The following is a 20590-nucleotide window of genomic DNA, read 5'->3' on the forward strand; positions in this document are numbered from 1 at the left end:
AACCCTAGCACATCTAAAACACACATGAACACTACAAACTAACTAGTAGATTAAACCCTAGTACTAGCTTATCAACTATATGTTACTTACTTGATGATTAAGACTAATTCATGATGTACTTTATTTGTACATCATTATAGTGTATTTTTTGTCGATTATGTTGGATTATTTTTTCTCCTTCTAACATACTTTTGAAGTTGAATTGTTTGTTTTGTCTTCATGATCAGTTTATTGTCAATTATTTTTGGTAATCAAATTTTATAACATATTCATACATGATACACATCTAAAATATCATAAAATATGAATATGATATTGTTCTCCTTGCTGACTATATGATGACAAAAGAGTTCTTCTTTTTCCATGCAGCAGTGTCAGCAGCAGTGGCACCAGCAGAGGCCGATTTAGCAGCCGCAGCAGAGGCAACACCAGAGGTCCAAAAGAGCTGCAATAGAGAGAAGTAAAGAGCCTGAAATTCACGCTGACATGAAATCCTCAAAACCTTCAATAGAATCAGATAACTACGTGAGCATCAGCACCAGAAGAGACCAGAATATCAAGTGTGGTAGAGAATGCTAAACCGGTTATGTGCTTCTGGTGACCCTTCAACTCCGCTAACTCCTATAGATTGAAAGAGTTTACATTACAGATTCCTATAGATTGAAAGAGTTTATATTACAGATTCAGATCATAAGCATTGAATCAATTACCTCAGAAGTATTGACGTTGTAAATAAGTACACTAGAGTCATCCATCCCGATTGCAAAAACAAGCTAGAAAGAATGGCGGCGGAAGGGGAGGAAGTTTTTGGATTGCTCCGGTGATTGGTGGTCCATCTCCTTTCGGGTTAGGATCCATCTTACGACTTACAAAAGAGATGAAGAAGAAGTAATAACTGTGTGTTTTTTTCCTTCCCAAAGTAGGAGCAGTTTGATACCATACTCTTCTTCTTACGAATTCTTTGTTTGATTTTGTGAGATTTATGCAACAAAATCCATGTTGATACATTTTTTTTAATCTGATGTGACTCTTATTTTTCTAGCCAGATAATGTTGCAATTCATGCAAATTTTGTTACTCTTCAAATGGTAATTACGTAATTTGACGAAATTTTTTATTTATATATCGAGAAATCTACGATAATTCTCAAAAATGAATATAACCGAACATTGGAAATTACAAGATTGGTGGGTGAAGAAACAACAATAAAAACAAAACAAAAAGTCGTGGAGATATCTCTCATTTTTGGAGATGGTACTGAGAAAGAAACTCTTGATATGAAGATGATCGTTGTTGCCATTGAGAGAGAAGCGTCTTGGACGTAAGCAAAGCTTTCGTATCGAAATTCACTTTCCGATTTTCGAAGCAAATCTCGACTGGAGACAAGTCATCGAACAGTTCAAGCCCTGTTGTTCCTCCATCATCAATGTCAGCTTCTTTACAGCGACGCACTCTGGAGACAAACGTAGTGAGTTCTTGCTGTTGTCTGTCTGAATCAGTTGTCTTTATGATCGGACAATAAGAAATGAACACCTTCTTCTCCTTCTGTGAATCACTGTTGAGCCACATGTCATCGTCTCGGTCATCGCCAAGTGATATGGTTGTCTCATCTTCTTGACCTGAGTTTGCGAGCTCGCGGGTTACTTTGGATATTTGATTGCATCGGTTAGAGAACTCTGCTTCAGGCGAGAACTCTTGTTCTGAATTGAGACATCCGTTGCGGAACTCATGTAGTGTTGTGAGAACTGGAAGTGGAAGAACAGGACCAACGAGCTCAACACTGGGTTGCTCCTTCTTTGACCATTTACTACTCCGGCTTGAAGGTTTCCTTAACAAGAAAGGCGGTAGCTGAGGGAATTCTGGAACAGCTAAGAACTCGAGAGACGGTTTCTTCTTGTCTACCAGAACATCTTCAAACTCAGAGTAGTTGGAGAATGCAAGCAACAAAATCTCTGTAGGTAAGCTTGACCAGGTTTCTCTCAATGCAATGTCGAAAACGCTTGTCGGTGAATTGATATTCTCAAAGACTGCGGTTACGCTAGAGGAAGATCTATCTCTACCAAATCCGCAAATCTTCAACTTCTTACATAACTCCTCATGGCAGTTTAAGCTAAAAGATTTATTCCTCCGCAAACCAGATGATTTTGTCTTCATCTTTGAATCTATAAACCCGGCGAGCTTCCCTTTTGTGTGAGCAGAGAGATACTTGAGTTCGAGATATTTAAATCGTCTCGGGAATTTGTATTCATCTTCATCAGGGAGGTACAGTAAGTTCACCTCGTCAGGTTTGCAAGCTGAATCTTTGTGAGCTACTACTTCTAAACTTTTTGAAGGAGAAGCACAGAACTTGACTGCTTCAAACTTCCCCGAGGATGTTAACCGAATCAAAGTAAACCCGGAAGATTGATCTGATGACTCAAGTGGAAGGTACTTGTTTAAAACGCCAAAACCGAGAACAAGAACACTCTTTTTCTGCCAATCGATCCACTCGAGAAGAGACTCCTTCATCATCACTTCCCTAAAGACACAGTCTCCGCATAGACACTTTCCGACAGGTAAGAGTAGATTGTGTGGAAGCTCCCATACATACAAGGAATAAGGATCCTTCACAACAGATGGAGAAGGTCCATAACAGAACGTTTGAGATTGCGCATTCCAAAACGAGCCAATTATAACGCAAGAAGTACTTGAATCTACAGTCCTAATTCCAAGTTCGGACAATCTATAAACATCCATAAAGCAAGGCTTCTCAACATCATGCTGCCATTTCAACAAAGGCACTCCTGATCTAGGATCACAGAGAAATACATAGCTCTGAGAAGCAAGAATAAACCGAAAACTGTCACTACCCGCCTTTGCAAAGCCAACAAACTCTTCAGTTCCAGCCATATTCAGACTCTCAACTTCCAATAAACATCTCACACTACAATCCTCAGAGCTTCTAGTAATAGCAAAGACTGCATCAGACCGAGCAACAAGATAAATCCCAAAAGTCCAACCAAAATCACATCCTAACCAATTCCTCCTACTGACTGCAGCTGATTTCCCATGACCTTCCCAAGAAACTCTCAGTTTGGAACCTCTAAGTCTACAATGACTCTGATTCAAATCAAACAAAAAGACCTCTCCGTTCTCTAACAAGACTAAACACTCTCCAGTAAGATGAGGGCTCCAAGAAGCGCTCGCAATCATACACCTCTTAAACTGCTTACAACCAAGGTTTCTCAAAACCGGCTTCCCTTGAGATTCGTCACACTTGACACTGAACCAGTGAATCGAATACAACGAATAAACCAAAACGTATCCCAATTCGTCAGAAGAAGAACACTTATCCGCTACAAAAACACTAACCGGTTGCACCAAAATCTTCAAAATTCGAGAAAATAATCTCTCTGTTGCCACAAAGACGCCACCTTCGTCCGAACCCATGACTTGTAACCCACCGGAATCTCCGGTAGAAAGCAGCAAGAACCCAATCCGATCAAGGTTAGTCCCTGTGGGGAAAAACACCAAGACTGAATTTTTAGTTGGGAAAGGTAGAAACTGGAGGCGATTGTAGGAGAGAACCCTAGCGGTATCATCGTGCGGACTGGGAATACCGAAAGAGGCGCCGACGATTGCGGAAGAATCCGACGGAGGTACGCCGGAGACGGAGAGAAAACGCGCGGGAGTTAGGTGAGGGACAGTAGAGAGAATCGGAGGAGAGAGAGAGGGAGAAGAGAAGAGTAGCTCCGAATCTGATGGGTTCGAGAAGTAAGGACCAAAGGGAGAGGAGTTGCAGGTTTTGCGGCCCCATTCATCTGTAATCTCCATTTTACAACCAAAAGGGGCTTTCGTTTTCTACGGCGATCGGCGGTGAATCGAGCGACTAAATTAAATAGGTTAACCGAACGAATAAATTTAAGAGTTATTTGGAAAAATAGACACTTTTAAAAAACATAAGTACAATTATTATTTATAATTAGCAAATTTCACATTTTTTACTGTTTTTTTACTGTTTATATAACATTTCAACCCTTATCAATATTTTATAATTACAATAATGTCATTGAGTTTTTGATTTTTTTTTAATATATGCTCTCTACTATTTTAAAAACAAAATGCTGGGTAACTAAAATTGATTTTTGAAATTTTTAAAAATGTATAAAAATCTCTGTTTTTTTTTTATAATTTGATATATTTTTTGTTTGATATTTTATTTGATAACTTTAAATATTTTTTTACAAATTTTGTATTCGTACACATTATTAAGTGTACAGATGTCCGTACACATTATTAAGTGTACAGATGTCCGTACACATTATTAAATGTACATATATAATTTGTGTAATTTGTTTAATTTTTAAGGTTTAAGATATTTGTATCACAATGGTTTTGTTCAAATTACATATGTCCACTTAATATTGTGTGTTTGTAAACTTAATAAAGTGTATAGACACATCTGTACACTAAATAAAGTGTACGGATACATAAGATGTATATAATATATATAAAAATTATGAAATAAAATTCTTATCAAATTATAAAGAAAAAATATAGATTTTTTATGTACCTAACAAAATTTCTAAAAAGAATTATATTAACAATTATTTGAATAATTATGATTGAAAGAAAAAAAAAACTTTATTTCATACCCACACACATACCCCTTTTGGTAATCTTCTCATCTAAACCTATGTCACACATTCTCTATTACACAACATCTAGTTTTCCAATTTTAAATAGTAAATGTATTAGTTTACCAATTAAATTTCCAAAATGTATTAGTACGCAAACAAACTCTAAATTTAAATTACTATTTGGTCCTACCTAATAAACCAAACCTAACCAAACCAAATTCCAAAATTTACTTACTCTCTTAAGTGGTGTCTGGAGGTGTTGTTGAAAACCACCAATAAGTATATTTGTTATATAATAACTGTGGATTATGATGTGATTTGAAATTTTTTTCAACAAAAATATATTATTCAATTTATAAAAAAAAAGTTTTCTCAATGTCTCACATTAACCGCTTGGTAATTTAAATTTATACAGATTAACAAACTAATAAGTTTTATTTATTCATAATTACAATATTATAATTATTATTTAAAATATTTCACTAATAATGATCAAATGTTGTTCCCGAAAATCAGCTTATTGAAAACATCATTCCATGTGTAGCGCTTTCTAAGAATGACGCATTCGTAACATCAACTGTTGGTAGAGCACTTTCCGTATTTAACATGCAGAATTTCAAAGTAAATGTTTATCCTATATATTTTGATATGTAAAAACAAAACAAAATTTTGAGATTAACAATGATTTTTTTAATAGTTATTGTAGTTCTAGTTATTTGAGGATGACTGCACTCTACACATTTACAAGGTCAATACTAATAAGGTATAATTATTGATTCACCATAATTATTGATTCACTGCTTAAATGAATCTGTAATGTAATTACATAGCCATGTGTATTGTAATTCTTAAATTTTGTTACACAGCCGTGTGTATTATACATACTATTTGTTTCTTATTGTTATTTTACTGGATTTGTTTGTGTGTACATACAAAATATACCTGTCAAATTTTAAAAAAAATGTTTGTCGTTATTGTAATATTAAAAATAATTATTGTCTCAAACAAAATAAACATTTAATCAAACTTTGTAAGACATTTTATTAAACAACATGTATGCAAAATCTAAAAACACATGTTGAACGCTACAAACTAATTAGTAGATTAAACCCTAGTACTAGCTTATCAACTATATGTCAATTACTTGAAGATTAAGACTAATTCATGATGTACTTTTCTTGTGCAGCATTCTAATGTATTTTTGTCGATTATCTTGGACTTTTTTTTTGTTTTTCTCTTATAACATACCCTTGAAATTGAATTGTTTGTTTTGTCTATTAGATGGTCAGTTTATTGTCAATTATTTCGGTAATCAAATTTAGAAGAGTATATATAATATATACATATTTTATGCAAAAATATCATATTCTATACAAAAGATCAATCCTATTTTATTGTCTCTATTACATGATCAAATTATTGTCAATTGTTTTTGCAGAATTATACATATATTAATACCATATATTTTTATTTTATTATTAATTTAATAAAATAATCCTAAACCTAGTTCCTGACTAATCTCCATTTAATCTCTGATTTTCTTGCTTTGCACTAGGCCCACACCGACTGCCCGACTAGCACCTAGAAATTTCTAAAACAATCACAAAACAAACCATGCACAAGTCAAAACAATTTATGGAACAAGATCTAGACACAAAGACACAAACTCTTTCTAAAACTTTTTATCGAACAAGATCTATGCAAAAAATAGAAACCACACAAACAAAGTACAACATACAGTAAACCATGCACAAAAAACCCTAGAAATCACCAATAAAAAAGGAAGAAATATAGGCAGCGGGTTTAAAGCGATTGAACCTTAAAAGAAATGTTGCAAACTAGGGTTCAGCAGAGAGATGGACTCACACCGCAAATGGAAAAGGGGGTGAAAATATCTTATATAGAGAGAGTTAGTAAGTAAACTGGCCTAAGAAAGAAGTAAACCGACCTATCTTAACTTTGTTACCATTTCGTTAATTTTTAAATCTATTTTACTAGTTAAAATTTTTAAGTAAAACAGAATAAATTTATGTTTGCCTTTTTACTTTTAGCAAGGTTTAATTTTCCTCTTCATTAATATATATCTTGTGATAATCTGATCTTGCCATGTCAATTGCTTCTTATACACATTCTGTAAAAGGCATTTTGGCCCTTGGGTCAAATGGGGCTCTTACCCTATGGAAGTGGACATGTGGGAAAGCAACTGAAAGTGCAAATCCACAACATTGGTGGCCTAAGAACAAAATTATCCGAATGGCAAATAATGCTCCCAAAAACGATAATGAACTGATTAATTTAGGCAAACTGATTAACACGATGAAATAATCTAGTTAAGGAAGAAAAAGATTAACGTATTTTAAAGACTAAATTAAATTAAACTAGATTTCAACTCGCGATACACTGCGGGACAATTTTTTTAAAAAATAACAACATTTTTAATTTTTATTTGTTTTTTATATTTAGTTTGTTTTGTTTAGTTAAATAATAATTTTTTTTTGGATTGTCAATTAATAGAACAATAATAAGGGAAATAAATACATAAATATGTAATTTATAAGCTATTGTCGGATTAAGTCACAATTTTACCAATGATTTAATTGGTTTTACAAAATTTTAGTTAAATTACCCTGATTTAATATGTCTAATATTCTTATACTAGGTAACAACCCGCACATAGTGCGAATAAATCAATTCAAATAAAATTATTATCTAGGATTTGATATTTCTTTGTATAAAATAAAATCTGTAAATAATTCCTTTTTTTTTGTTTTATTCAAGTTTATGTTTATTTTCTATAAAAATATGTTTTACCCGTGAAATATTTGAATGTAAATAATAATTTTAACGCGATGAAAAAATTTGTATAAAATTTATTTTAATAAAACATGAATAATTATAAAATTTTTAAAAGAAATTATTTTGTTGTTTTTTAAAGAAATATAATATAGTTTCAAATTAAATGACTACACATAGTTTATTTTATTTTATGAATTTTTGCTTAAGTTTGTAATGGCATAGATGTAATTAGGAATAATTAATAGGGTTTATTTGCTAAAATGTGTTTCGAGCTTTCTGGCGACGACACATCAGCATTTTTTCAAGAGTGCTTCTCTATTAATATATAGGGGATTAGTGGTATTGACCAAATTATTAAATGAAGATTTAACCCGTGTTTCAAAACCAAATTAATAATATTTTATATTTATACTAATGTGAATTCAAACCGTCATGTTAATAACATGTCCCGCCATATAACAACAAACCGTCATATTAGTGGTTTAATCCGTATTTCAAAACCGTCATATTAGTGGTTTTGGTTGTGGGTGTTGTGTTTCGTTTGTGAAGTTGATATTTATACATGGAAAATGCTTGATGAGCAAGGAGTTTACGATCCATAGCAATAAAAGAGAGATTTTAGTGTTTTTCTATTTGAGTTGATAACATTATCGCAGAATAATATTCAGTTTCTTAACGCAATATATATTATATTAAATGTATTTCTTGATGCTTAAGTTATATAGTATACCCGATTTTTGAGTTTTTAAAGTTGGGTTCCCGTTTTTATGAACTTTATTAACGTTATAATAATTATTGCGATTGTAATCATTCGTTACTCAAATTTGGCTATATCATTTAAATTTAAGAGATCATACAGTCTCTAAATATCTATGAAAATAGGTTTGGAGATTTTTATGAGATTAAAAATTTAATGCGTAGAGTTGTTTTTAGAAAAATCGAAATGTATAGATGTTGTCAAGCTATTTATGGCAATAAACGTATCAAATTATGTCGATTTAAATAGTTCAATTAATTGAATTTCTACGAAATGTTATTTTAGGAAAATCGTTAGGGGTTAATGCTGTAAATAAAACAAATTAAATAAGAAAACTTAAAGGGCATAAACCAAAATGTACTTCAAAAATATTAATATAGACTAGATTTTAACCCGCGGTATACCGCGGGATAATATTATTAAAACTAACACTTAAATTTTAAATTACATTTATTTATAAGTTTTATTACTTTTGTTTAGTGTTAAAGATCATATAGTTGTATTTTGATTGTTATTTTTAGGATTTAACCCGCATTATATTACGAATAATATATGTCTAATATTCTAAATTTCTAATATTAATATTGATTTTTTTCATTTTCAACTCTATTTCCCGTTACTTTCCTTAATTCAAATATTCAAGATTCAGTTTTTCTATATATTTGGATATTTCTATATTTTATTGTTTTAGCTCATGGGTTTATTGTATTTTTGTTTCTCTCATAAACTCTGCAATCTAAGAGTTTTGGCAACAAAAATTGCATAATAATAAAAAATGTTTAAAATTGGGTTTGGTATAAAAAAACAAATGTTTTTGAAACTTCCTTATCCTTTCATAACCCAAAGATACTTTTCTTTAATAAAAAGGGAAAAGAGTAGACATAATTCTCATCTGTTTACTCATATAATATTGTATAACAAAATAAAAGTTAACCAAAAAAAACTAAGAATAGTCTATGAAATTAATTCAATGCAAGAAAACAAAATAAAGCAACCAAACTTCTTCTCAACCTTGATCCTAAGGTATAATCTACAAACATAAACAAACACAGAATAGGTTTTGTTTTCACATAAACCTTTGCAACGACTTGTCTATTTGGAGAGTAATTCACAAATGTGAAATCAAAAGAAGCAGACAAATATATTTTTTCTTTCTTTTTGGATGATATAGCTTTTCCGATCTGGTGTTCTTAGCTGCTGAACACGAAACGTATTTATAGTGCTATAATAAGGTGTGAGAGGATAGTATGTGTGAGTGATCGTCAAAAATTTTGGTGGGCAAGTAGACAATCTAAAAAAATATCACAATTGCGGAATAAAATAGAAGATTTAGTATTTAGCTTAGGAATATACCATTAATAAGGAGTGTATGTTTAGTAATTTGTTTTAATTTACTATATTTTCTTGATTGCATGTATAATAATTTTAGAAACAAAGGAATTTATTTCGATTTAAACATAGCATTAAATCATCATAATGGCTTTCCTTTTCTCTAAAAATCCTACTAATAACTGTTTTTTTCGATTGAATGGTGTTAAATTTTCATAATTGATTTCCTTATCTATAAAATTCTTATACATGAACATTAAATCGATTTTGTATATTAAATTGATTTTCCATATTTTTATTTATTGTCTTTTTATGCAATTTTTAAGGATTCATTTTGTAAATAACTTTTTAAATAATTATAACTTAAAGGGTAAGAACCCAAAATGTACTCCAAAAATGTATATATAGATATTAAGAGATCACAACGCATAGAAGCTCAATGTTTTAAACACATGAAGCCTCACTAGCTAAATTTAACGGTTTGACGACACACTTGTAAAAAGATTTTGTGTAGATCGTGATGGCTAATAAACCCTTAAGTTTTTTGAATGGGATTTATACATAATCCTCCAAATAACGAACATGGTAATGATTGTGGAACTTAATTACTATATAACTTGAAGAGTGCATGGTAACGATTTCTGGCTGTGCAGCTTGTAACTTGCGCGCAAAGGAATGGATTGGGAGAAAGAAATAAACTCAGAGGAGCTTGTAGCTTTGTGTACATGTTTTATGAATCACTTGTCAAAAAAACAATGTTAACGCACATCTCTAATGATACCACTTGATTTGTATTTATTTTCTAGTTTCGAATAAATTGTGTGAGACTTTGTCTCTCATCCCTTACCAAAAAAAATAAAAATGATACCACTTGTTAATACAATATCAAAGCTCAACGGATCCTTCGTAGGATTTGACGACCAAAAGAGAAACACACAAAGAAAGAACATGGCTCTACCTCTTTTACTTTTCGTTTTTAGAATTGAGCCTCTTTTACTGTCGCCTTCGGTTTGAACCAAACTTGGAACGTAATCAAACAAATGTGACCAGCATGAACGAACGGTAGATTCTCCAAAATCAAGTTGTGTGACTTTATATTCCATCCTCTCTGTCTATGCAGGCCGCCTGAGTTTAGCCGTCGAGCATACGTTTCTCACAACACGAAACTTCTTTCTTCTCCTCGTCCAACAAAAAAACTTAACCTAAGGCAACAACAACCAAGAAGATCATTGTAATCCAGAGATAAGACCTTGCTCATGACAACACTTGAGTGGTCTCATTAAACTTATTCGTTACCCATATCTCTTTCCTTGAGGTATCTCTTGAGTTGTAATAACACTGAAAGTTTCACTTTGAAGGGTTCCGAGTTGTGATAACAGCGTATATGAAAATGATACGGAAGACTCATACGACTTTCAAATCTCTCTGTTGTATAACCAAAACTAACCATGTCGAGCTACCTTCTCGTTTTCATTTAAATCAAACCAGTAAGTCTTACCCTTCAAAGACACGCTGGAACCACAAAAAAAGTAGTTAACAGTGTTTTTAAGAGTAATTTAGACAAACACATGATGAATCATTTGAAATTCCATAAAAAGATGAATAATCAGGTAGTTAAGAAAGAAACAGATCACATGTATTCAAGCTTCAAGACTCACCGGTAGGGAAACTTAAAGACGACATGATCCAAGTGGTGGACCAAAACTCGGTCTAATTAAGTTTTTACAAATCAATCCCTCCCGCTTGTAGAGTTTTGTACTGCGTCTTGTTCCTCTTTTCTCGGGTCCAAGAAGACTTTCACAGGGAAAAGTAAAACGCTTTGAAGACACACTAACAAAGATTTGTGTAGAGCGTGATGGCTAATAAACCTAAAGTTTTGGATGACTTATAAAGATCACAATGACTTGTACTGCAATCTTCATTATACAATAACTTGCGAAGGAATGAAGCTGATGAAAAAAGAAAACTTAGAATAGACGCAATGACATATATATATATATATATATAGCTTCGTACATATGTTTTATGATTCACTTGTCATTGAATTTAGAAGAGCTTAAACTTTGAAACATAATTCTCTCTTGTTAGACACAATCTGAAAGAAACACATTATTTGACCATAATTTTTTTTCTTTCTATAAACAATGTTAAAGCATTTGTAATGATATCACTTTTAAATACAAATATGAGAGCTCAAAGGATTATTCGAAAGGACATGACGAAAAAAAAAAAAAAATGGCTGCATCGCATCTTTTACTTTTTGCGCCGAGGGTGCTCGATTTGAAACATAACCAAATAAATGTGGTCTCTGCAGATCAAATAAATCTTCTTTCTCCAAAACCTAGTTGTGTGACTTTATTATTCTCCCCAACAATGTAAACCCAGTCGGCCACGTATTCATAGCCGTCCTCATTCACAGGTCGGCTCTCACAACACACGATTTTTCTGTTCTCCTCGTCAAACAAAAAACTTATTGGAAGGCAATGGTCAAGATCAGGGTTGTCCACTGTTAAGAACTTGCTCCACGACAACACTTAAGTGGTGGTCTCATCAATCTTATCTGTTACCCATATCTCTTTCCTATCATTGAGTTGTAATAGCATTGAAAGTTTCTCTTCTCTAACACTAGATATAGCTATAAATGGATAATAACCAATAGGAAACTGATACGGAAGACTCATACGACTTTTAAATATCTCTGTTGTATAATCAAAACTAACTATATAGTACTGCTTCTCTTTTTCATCAAAAGCAACCCAGTAAGTCTTACCTTTCAAAGACACACATGAATCTCTTCGTCTTCTTTCTTCACTGTCTTGTTTAATCGATCCCACTTCTGATCAGATTCGTTTGTGATCTTGACAGGAGAAGCCGAAGCTTTTGAGATCTTGATAGAAGAAACCAGAGCTGTTAAGTTCTTGCTGATACTCCCCCGCAAACTCTATGTGGGAGGAAGGACCACACCGAGTTTGTACTGGAGGTCAGTGAAAGGTCTTACCGGAAACGACTTCGTGAAGATGTCAGCAATTTGCTCATGACCAGGTATGTGTTTTATCAGAACTGTTCCAAGAGCAACCTTCTTCCTTACATAATGATAGTGATTCGCAAAGTGTTTACTTTTCTTGTGAAACGCAAGATTTGCTGTGAGGTAGACAGCAGATAGATTGTCGCAGTACAGTTCTGGTGGTTGATATTGAGGGATCCCGAGTTCTATAAGGATGTTGCAAATCCAAGAGATCTCGGCTGCTGCGTCTGACATCGCTTTATACTCGGCTTCGGTGGAGCTTCGAGCAACAAAGTCTTGTTTCTGAGACGCCCAAGAGATCAAATTGGTACCAAGGTAAGTACAGTATCAGCCTGTTGATCTACTTGTTTCCGCACAACCACCATAATCACTATCACTGTAAACTCTTGTTGAAGTTAAATCCCATTGTAATTGTACATTTGATGTAGCGGAGGATCCGTTTGAGAAGATGGAAATCAGCAAAAGTCGGAGCATGCATTTTCTGACACACGAAGTTCACCGCAAATTGAATGTCTGGTCTTGTAAGAGACAGGTATTGCAACTTTTCAGCTAAACTTCGAAAGTATGTTGGATTTGAGAATGGTTCCTTGTTCTTAGCTCTCGTGTTTTCTAGTTGTTCAGGCAAAGGTGTTGCAACGAGGGAACACTCACTCATAGCTGCAACAATCAACAAGTCTTCTGCGTATTTCTGCTGGGACAGGTAAAGACCTGAAGGGTGGAAGTGAGCCTGGATTCCAAGAAAGTAATGCATTTGACCCAGATCTTTTATGCAGAACTAAGTATTGAGAGAGTCTAGGAAGGATGTCATGGCCGTGGAGCTGTTTCCTGTGATAAGCATGTTGTCCACGTAGAGCAAAAGCACAATGACTGCTCCATGTTGTTTGTAGACGAAGAGTGATGGATCTGGTATGCTATAGGTAAATCCACACTCCAATAAATAGTTGCTGAATTTATCATACCAAGCTTGCGGGGCTTTTTTAACCCATAGAGTGATTTGTGCAGTCGACACACATAGTATGGCTTTTCAGGATCGACAAAACCAGCTGGTTGTTTCATATACACTGTTTCTGTAAGGTCTCCATGTAAGAAGGCGTGTTCAACATCCATTTGATTTATATCCCAACCCATTTTGGTGGCCATATCCAAGCTTGCCCTGACAGTTGCTGTGCGAATCACATGATTATATGTTTCCAGGTAATCAATTCTCTCTTCTTGATTAAAACCTTTAGCAACCAATCGAGCTTTGAGTTTCTGTAGTGATCCATCAGCATTTCTTTTCATTCTAAAAACCCAATTACTTCCTAACACATTCATGTATGATGCAAGAGGTGTCAAAGACCAAGTATATGCTGCTTTACAGTTTCCCATTTCTTTGCGCATGGCTCCATTCCAACGAGGATGTTTAAGAGCTTCAGCTATAGTTTTTGGTTCTGGATAGTACACTTTATGAGATAATAAAGCATATCTCGGATTTCCCATCTTTTAATCTCGTTGTCATTTTGTGAGTAGGTTGAAGTTGTTTGACAGATTCTGCTTGTGATGATTTTGCATAGACCTGAGGAGCCTGAACGGATGACATAGAGGAAGCCGAGGATTCACTTGATTCTTGGATTGGAGTACTTGAACCTGAAAAGTAATATGAGGTAGAGATGGCCTTGGTTGGTGAGTCTTGTATTTCATGAGTACTTGGGGTAGATAAATGAGTTTGAATTGGTGTGTTGGTTTCTAAAGGGATCGCAGGTGTTACAGATGGAGTTGGAGTCACTGGAGGAGTGTGAGTTGGAGTCACTGGAGGAGTGTGAGCCACTAATGGTCCGGAGCTAGCGAGGTCTTATAGAGGAGTATATGTCCTGATAGGAGAAGGAGAAAAGCTGTTGCCAATAGAAGCAGGATCGAAGCATGTCGTACACTCAGATATTTCTTCCATTCCTTCAGTGGACAGTGTGTGGACAGGATATGAGCTGTTGGATTCCACTTGCCTGCAAATGAGGCCTAAACTGCTTACTGATGAACTCACCACCACCATCACACTGAAATGTACCGATCTTGCATTGATATAGATTTTCCACAAGTGCTTGAAACCCATAAAATATTTGCAGAAAATCAGACTTGAGCTTGAGGGGATAGAACTAGCAAAATCTTGAATAGTTATCAATAAAGATCACATAAGATTTGAAACCTTGAACTGACATTATTGGTGAAGGACCCCATAGATCACAATGAATTCGTTGCAGGGTAATTTAGCACTCTTCCCAAGTTGACAAACTTCACAGATATTGGTAGTACTTTTATTGTTGATAACGGTAGCTTTTATTGCAGATAGTTGCTGGAGAACTTGTGCATGTGGATGTCCCAATCGCTTATGCCAAATATCACCGGTAGCTGTTTGTTGTCTTGACGAGAAATTGGCTTGAAAAGGAGCTCCACCACGTAATTGTCCCAGTGTATAAAGTCCATTACAGTGTCTACCTTTGTTAACAACCGCCTTGTTGCCTTATCATAGATACGAACATCATCACAATCAAATTGAAAGCCACAAGGATAATCGGTAGTAAGCTTTGATGCATATAACAAAGATTTAGCAATGCCAGGACAAACAAGCACATCATTAAGAGGTAAGTTACCAGAGGTTGAGGGGAGACTTGCAAAACCGGTGTGAGTGATTGGTAGAAAACTGTCATCCCCCATCAAGACTGCTTCATTACCTTCATGCGGAGAGTTGGTCACGCGAGAAGTTGCACCAGTATTTAGACACCCATTCACTTCCATTCTGATCAGTGACATCAGTGATCCGAAGAGCAGCGAGCGCTTGAGGAACATTATCAAACTGGTAGCTGTTATCAAACTTGTGCCAACACTTTGAGGCAGGATGACCTGGTTTACCGCAAATTTGACAGATTACTTTGGTAAGTTCACTCACTTCTTGAGAGATCTGCTGATGAAACCCACGACCTTTTGTTGTAAAGTTGTTTCTACCACGATTACCACCATTCCTTGAGTTACCTCTTCCTCTGTTGTTGTTGTTGTAGTACCCAGAGGAAGCCGGAGCGATTGTGTTGAACGCCATGTGTGGAGAGATCTCTGAACCACTATTGTAGTTTGCAAGACGGTCAGAGTAACTGGTAAGTCTTGGGACCACAACATCCAAAGTCAAAGAAGGTTGAGTATCCATATATCCTTCCACCGAGGTTTTGATAGGCTCATATTCTCTACCTAAACCTTTTAGAGTAGAAAATATCTTCATCTATTCACTAACCGGACTACCTATTGAGGCAAGTTTTTCGCAAACTCTTTTTATCTCTCTAAGATAATCATCCATCGATTTATCTAACTTTTCGAATAGTTTGAAGCTTATGTTGCAGTTCAAAGAGTCAGGAAGCTGATACATTGTTGAAATGTTGAGCCAGAGCTGACCAGAGATCTCTAGCAGTAGCGGTGTGTGAACAACATCACGACGAATATCTTGGGAGAGAGATCCAAGAAGCCAGGCTCAAACAACTTGATATGCTCTATGCCACGACAGGAAGTCAGGATTTTGGACATAACCTACTTGGTCGTCGATAGCAGGAACTGGTATAGACGCTAGCGGTTGAACAAACGCACCATTGACGAAGCCGAGAAGATTTTGGCCAGAAAGAAAAGACTCAAACTGAGTTTTCCAAAGGAGAAAGTTTTTCTCGGTTAGTTGCACAGTGACGCAATTTGAGATGTGAAGAGCAGGAGGAAAATAAAGTTGGATAGCTTGATCCATGGCTCTTATACCATAAAGAATGAGCTCAACGGTTATTTAGGTAAGAAACATTTCACTCTTTATTTCCTTAAAATGATTAGGTTACATCACTTGTCTTTATATAGACTTTACAATATTAGGGTTTTTGCCATGAGACAGCTCACTCATCACATGAGTCCAGACAATCAAATATGTTCTTCAGTTGTATTGGCTCCGTACAGTCAATTGTGCTCTTTGCTTTGTTGACTCTATTTACGTCTATTTGTGCAGGTGGAGATGACCGTTGGAAGCTTGGAGAAGCTTGAATAGTCGTAGGCTTTTCTCTATTGTATTGGGCTGAGGGAAGCTTATTGGACTTGACAGTAATGGGCTTGTTTGAGGTAGAGCCCATTACCGTTTTAATCACATCAACCCGTGAGACAATCTCTTCATCTTCTTTCTTCACTGTCTTGTTTACTCGATCCCACTTCTGATCAGATTCGTTTGTGATCTTGACAAGAGAAGTCGAAGCTGTTGAGATCTTGACAGAGGAAGCCGGAGCTGTTGAGTTCTTGCTGAAAATTTCAACCAGACTTGGAACATAACCAAACAAATGTGGAATACATGAAAGAAAGGAAAGTTTTCCAAAACTTAGTTGTGTGACTTTATTATCCTCCCCAACAATGTAAAGCCAGTTGGTCTCGTAATTAGAGTCGCCAGTTATACGTCTCTCACAACACTCGACTTTTCTATTCTCCTCGTCGAACAAAAAACTTAGTGTAGGCAAATGGCCAAGATCAGGGTAATCCAGAGTTATACGTCTCTCACAATACTTGAGTGGAGGTCGTCTCATCAATTTTATTCGTTACCCATATCTCTTGCCTTGATGTATCTATGAGTTGTAATAACACTGAAAGTTTCTCTTCTCTAACACCAGATAGAGCTAGCAGTCGATAATAATGAATAGGAAACTGGTAAGGAAGACTCATACGACTTCCAAAACTCTCCGTTGTAAAATCAAAACTAACCATATCGAGCTGCCTCTCTTCTTCATCAAAAGCAAAAGAGTAGGTCTTACGTACGCTTCAAAGATACGCAGGAATTCAAGTGATAACCATAAAAAATCAAGTCCGGAGTGACATCAAGGATCCTCCATGAATTAGAGTAAAGCTCACAGATTTCACATACGGGTTGCTGGCCACCACAATATCTCAGTACTTTGTAGCTGGTATTGCCGGATTTATTGTCTTGGTAGGATCCAAGAACATAATTGTAGCGGTATCTCTTGTCACGATCTATGTGTTGGATCCACCTGGTTTTACCCATAAACGGGTTCCAAACCACCATAAATGTCTCTGCTTTGTTGGTGTATAACAACAAGCCATCACAGTGAAATACGTTAGATATGCTGACTCCGCTAAGTTCAACCCCAACCTCTACGGATGGTGTTTCGTTTAGATTGACGTTCAAGGAACGAATCCTACAATTCTTTGTCAACATGAGAACCATAGACTGTTTTGGGGCTTTGTCAAAGTGCTTTCTTCTGAATCTCTCGTCGTTGAATATACTGTTCCATTGCTTGCACGTAGATCTTAACGGTTTCAACGATATGGCCGGAACGCGACTGAGTATCTCCTCCAACAGATCCTGTGGAAGCTCCGACATCGACATTGTCGTAGAAGCGCCGGTGGCTTTTGAGTTTTTGACTGGTTTTTATATGTCTCGTTAAAGGTATAAGTTATATAGGATGTTTTAGAGTAAAATTGGAAAACTACACTATTTTTGTTTATCTTTTTTTTTATAAAAAGTATCCCTTTTATTATCCTTTAAAATTTATTTTCTATATATAAAATTAAAAGATAACCTTACTTAAAGAATAATAATCAACCAAAAAGGTGAAAAACTATATTTTATATATCAACTTGTTTTATTATGGGCTTTATCCTTTGTTTGGTCTTAATAAACATGGCAGCAACTCTAATCTTATTAATTATTATCTTAGGATGTTTTAGAGTAAAATTGGAAAACTACACTCTTTTTGTTTACTTTTTTTTTTTAAATATCCCTTTTATTATCCTTTAAAAATTATTTTAAATATATAAAATAAATAAAGATAACCTTACTTAAAGAATAATAATTAACCAAAAAAAGTAAAAAAACTATATTTTATATATCAAATTAATTTATTGGTGATGATTAAATGTTTATGTTTTACAAAGTTGTTATACAACTATCAATTTTAAAGATCTTATGATCCTAAATATTTTGAAAAGTAATAATGAATAAAAAAATCTACTGATGTTAAGTCATGTGTTATCATCATGGTATAGATTTTGATGATCCATTCTTATTAAAAACATATAAATTAATTTAAATTATAAGTTTTTCTATACCATTTTGCAAAAATACTTTCTTTGGTTATTCATTTTTTAATATACAAAATGACTAAATTCTAAATCTTATATTCCAAATACTAAATCATACTCCTTCAAAACTAAACCCTAAATATAAAATAGAGAACGCGAACCTAAAAAAATTCTAAAAATCAGTTTAACACAATTAGGGAAAAAATAAAAATGTCAAAAAATAGTATTTTTTTAAATAGTAATCTACAAAATAGCATTTCTAACAATTTCTCAAGTTCTTAAAAGAAAATCATAAAACTGAATCAAAATTTGGTGATATGTTGAGTTGAAAAATTTGTTTAGATTGTTGAATATTTTTTCTTTATATAATATATTAAACTATAGACTTTATAATAAATTTATTTAGATATTTGTTATTTTTAACATATAAGATCAATTAACACTTTTTGTGTTAAATATGTATATATATATATATAACTATAATAAATATTTTTTCTAAATTATTTCTTTGCTATTCTAAAATTCGAATATAGTTTTAATTTACTCAAAATATAGCTTAAATTTAAACATCTACAAAATTTTCATTTTATATATAAAGATTAAAATAGAAAATAGGGTATTTTTCAAAAGATAGTAGAAAAGAGGGTAGTTTTCAAAATGACCCATTATTTTAAGACTTTTCACTCATCATTTTCAAATTTTTTTTCTTAATATTTTAAGGAAGAAGTACATACAATATTCTATCCTACGAGTATTTTATTTTGAATCAATAACAAAAAAAAATGTTTGAAGCTATTATTTTTTCCACACTACTCCTTGATGTTTTTACTTTGAACGATGTCACGATTCATATTATGAAAAAATAATAAATTTTATAAATCTCGGCAGATTTAGAAAGAAAGTTTACATGTTTTTGATTTTTTTTAAGCAATAGCTACTAGCTAGTGACGATTCAATAATTTAATTCATGAATTAGTTATTCAAAAATATGATTTGGTTTTTCTACGGATGTATGGATCTGGACGGACCCGTCAATTATGTACTAATACGCTTGCCAACAATGGCAGGAGGCAGCACATCATATCAAGTATATGATATCAAGCGTTTCTTAGGACTTAGGAGGCTTTAGAATCCTCTTGTTTGTTGCCATTAAGATCACATCCCAACGAAAAATAATGTGTTTTTAGTGTCGTAGCAAATGAGGAAAATCATATTAATATCAAGAAGAAAACAGGTTAAGCACTCGAAAATACAAAATCAAGGCATGACTCGGAATTCCACACGGACTCCTCCAGATAAGGTGCCTTTCTACTTTAAATTAAACAGAGAATCATATTAAAATTCATAGAAGAGAAGAAACTGAGCGTCTTGAATTCATACTTTGAGAGTAATTTAGACAAAGACAATAGATCACATCCGAAATTGATCTATAGAAAGATGAATAATCAAGTAGTTAGGAAAGACAGAGATTAACGTATTCAAAGACTGAATTAAATATTAAGAGATCACACAAACATGCTCAAGCTCCAAGCCTCCGTGGTAGGGAACCTTAAAAGACGACATCTTTTTCAGTGAGCTTTCATTCATAGAGCTTGTATATGTACTCCGTCTGGTTCCTTTTTTTTTTTCGGTCCAGTTAGAAGACTTTCACAGAGGAAATTAACGCTTTCACGACACTTAATAAATAGTATATATGTAGTTCGTAATGGCTAATAAATTCCTAAAAATGTTGGATGACTTATATAATGGAATTTGTGTCCAAATAACGAACCTTACAAATTCTTGTGACGCTGACTTACTGTAGAACTTGAAGGGGGTGATGATTTCTAGCTGTACAACTTGTAACATGCAAAGCAATGAATTGGGGGTGAAAAAAGAAAACTCAGAGAAGAGACAAGGGAGATACCTTCTTACATGTTTTATGAATCACTTGTCATTAAATTAGAAGCGTAAATATTGAAACATAATTCTCTCTTCTTTATACATAGTT

At 34.0% G+C, this 20590-nt stretch overlaps 1 protein-coding gene and 1 pseudogene across 1 annotated transcript; both read right to left on the minus strand.

Annotated features, from left to right (window-relative positions):
• Nucleotides 1–1099: 1099 nt before the first annotated feature.
• On the minus strand, nt 1100–3918 carry LOC104783314 (uncharacterized). The gene has a single exon (XM_010508461.3). It carries the CDS (start codon nt 3810–3812, stop codon nt 1239–1241), a length of 2574 nt encoding a protein of 857 aa, XP_010506763.1. The 5' UTR covers nt 3813–3918; the 3' UTR covers nt 1100–1238.
• A 12425-nt stretch (nt 3919–16343) lies between these two features.
• LOC109133114 (putative F-box protein At4g09870 pseudogene) lies at nt 16344–17963 on the minus strand (annotated as a pseudogene).
• Nucleotides 17964–20590: the final 2627 nt, after the last annotated feature.

This window comes from Camelina sativa, chromosome 1, assembly GCF_030686135.1.
Source record: "Camelina sativa cultivar CO46 ecotype springtype chromosome 1, ASM3068613v1".
NCBI classification, from domain to species: domain Eukaryota; kingdom Viridiplantae; phylum Streptophyta; class Magnoliopsida; order Brassicales; family Brassicaceae; genus Camelina; species Camelina sativa.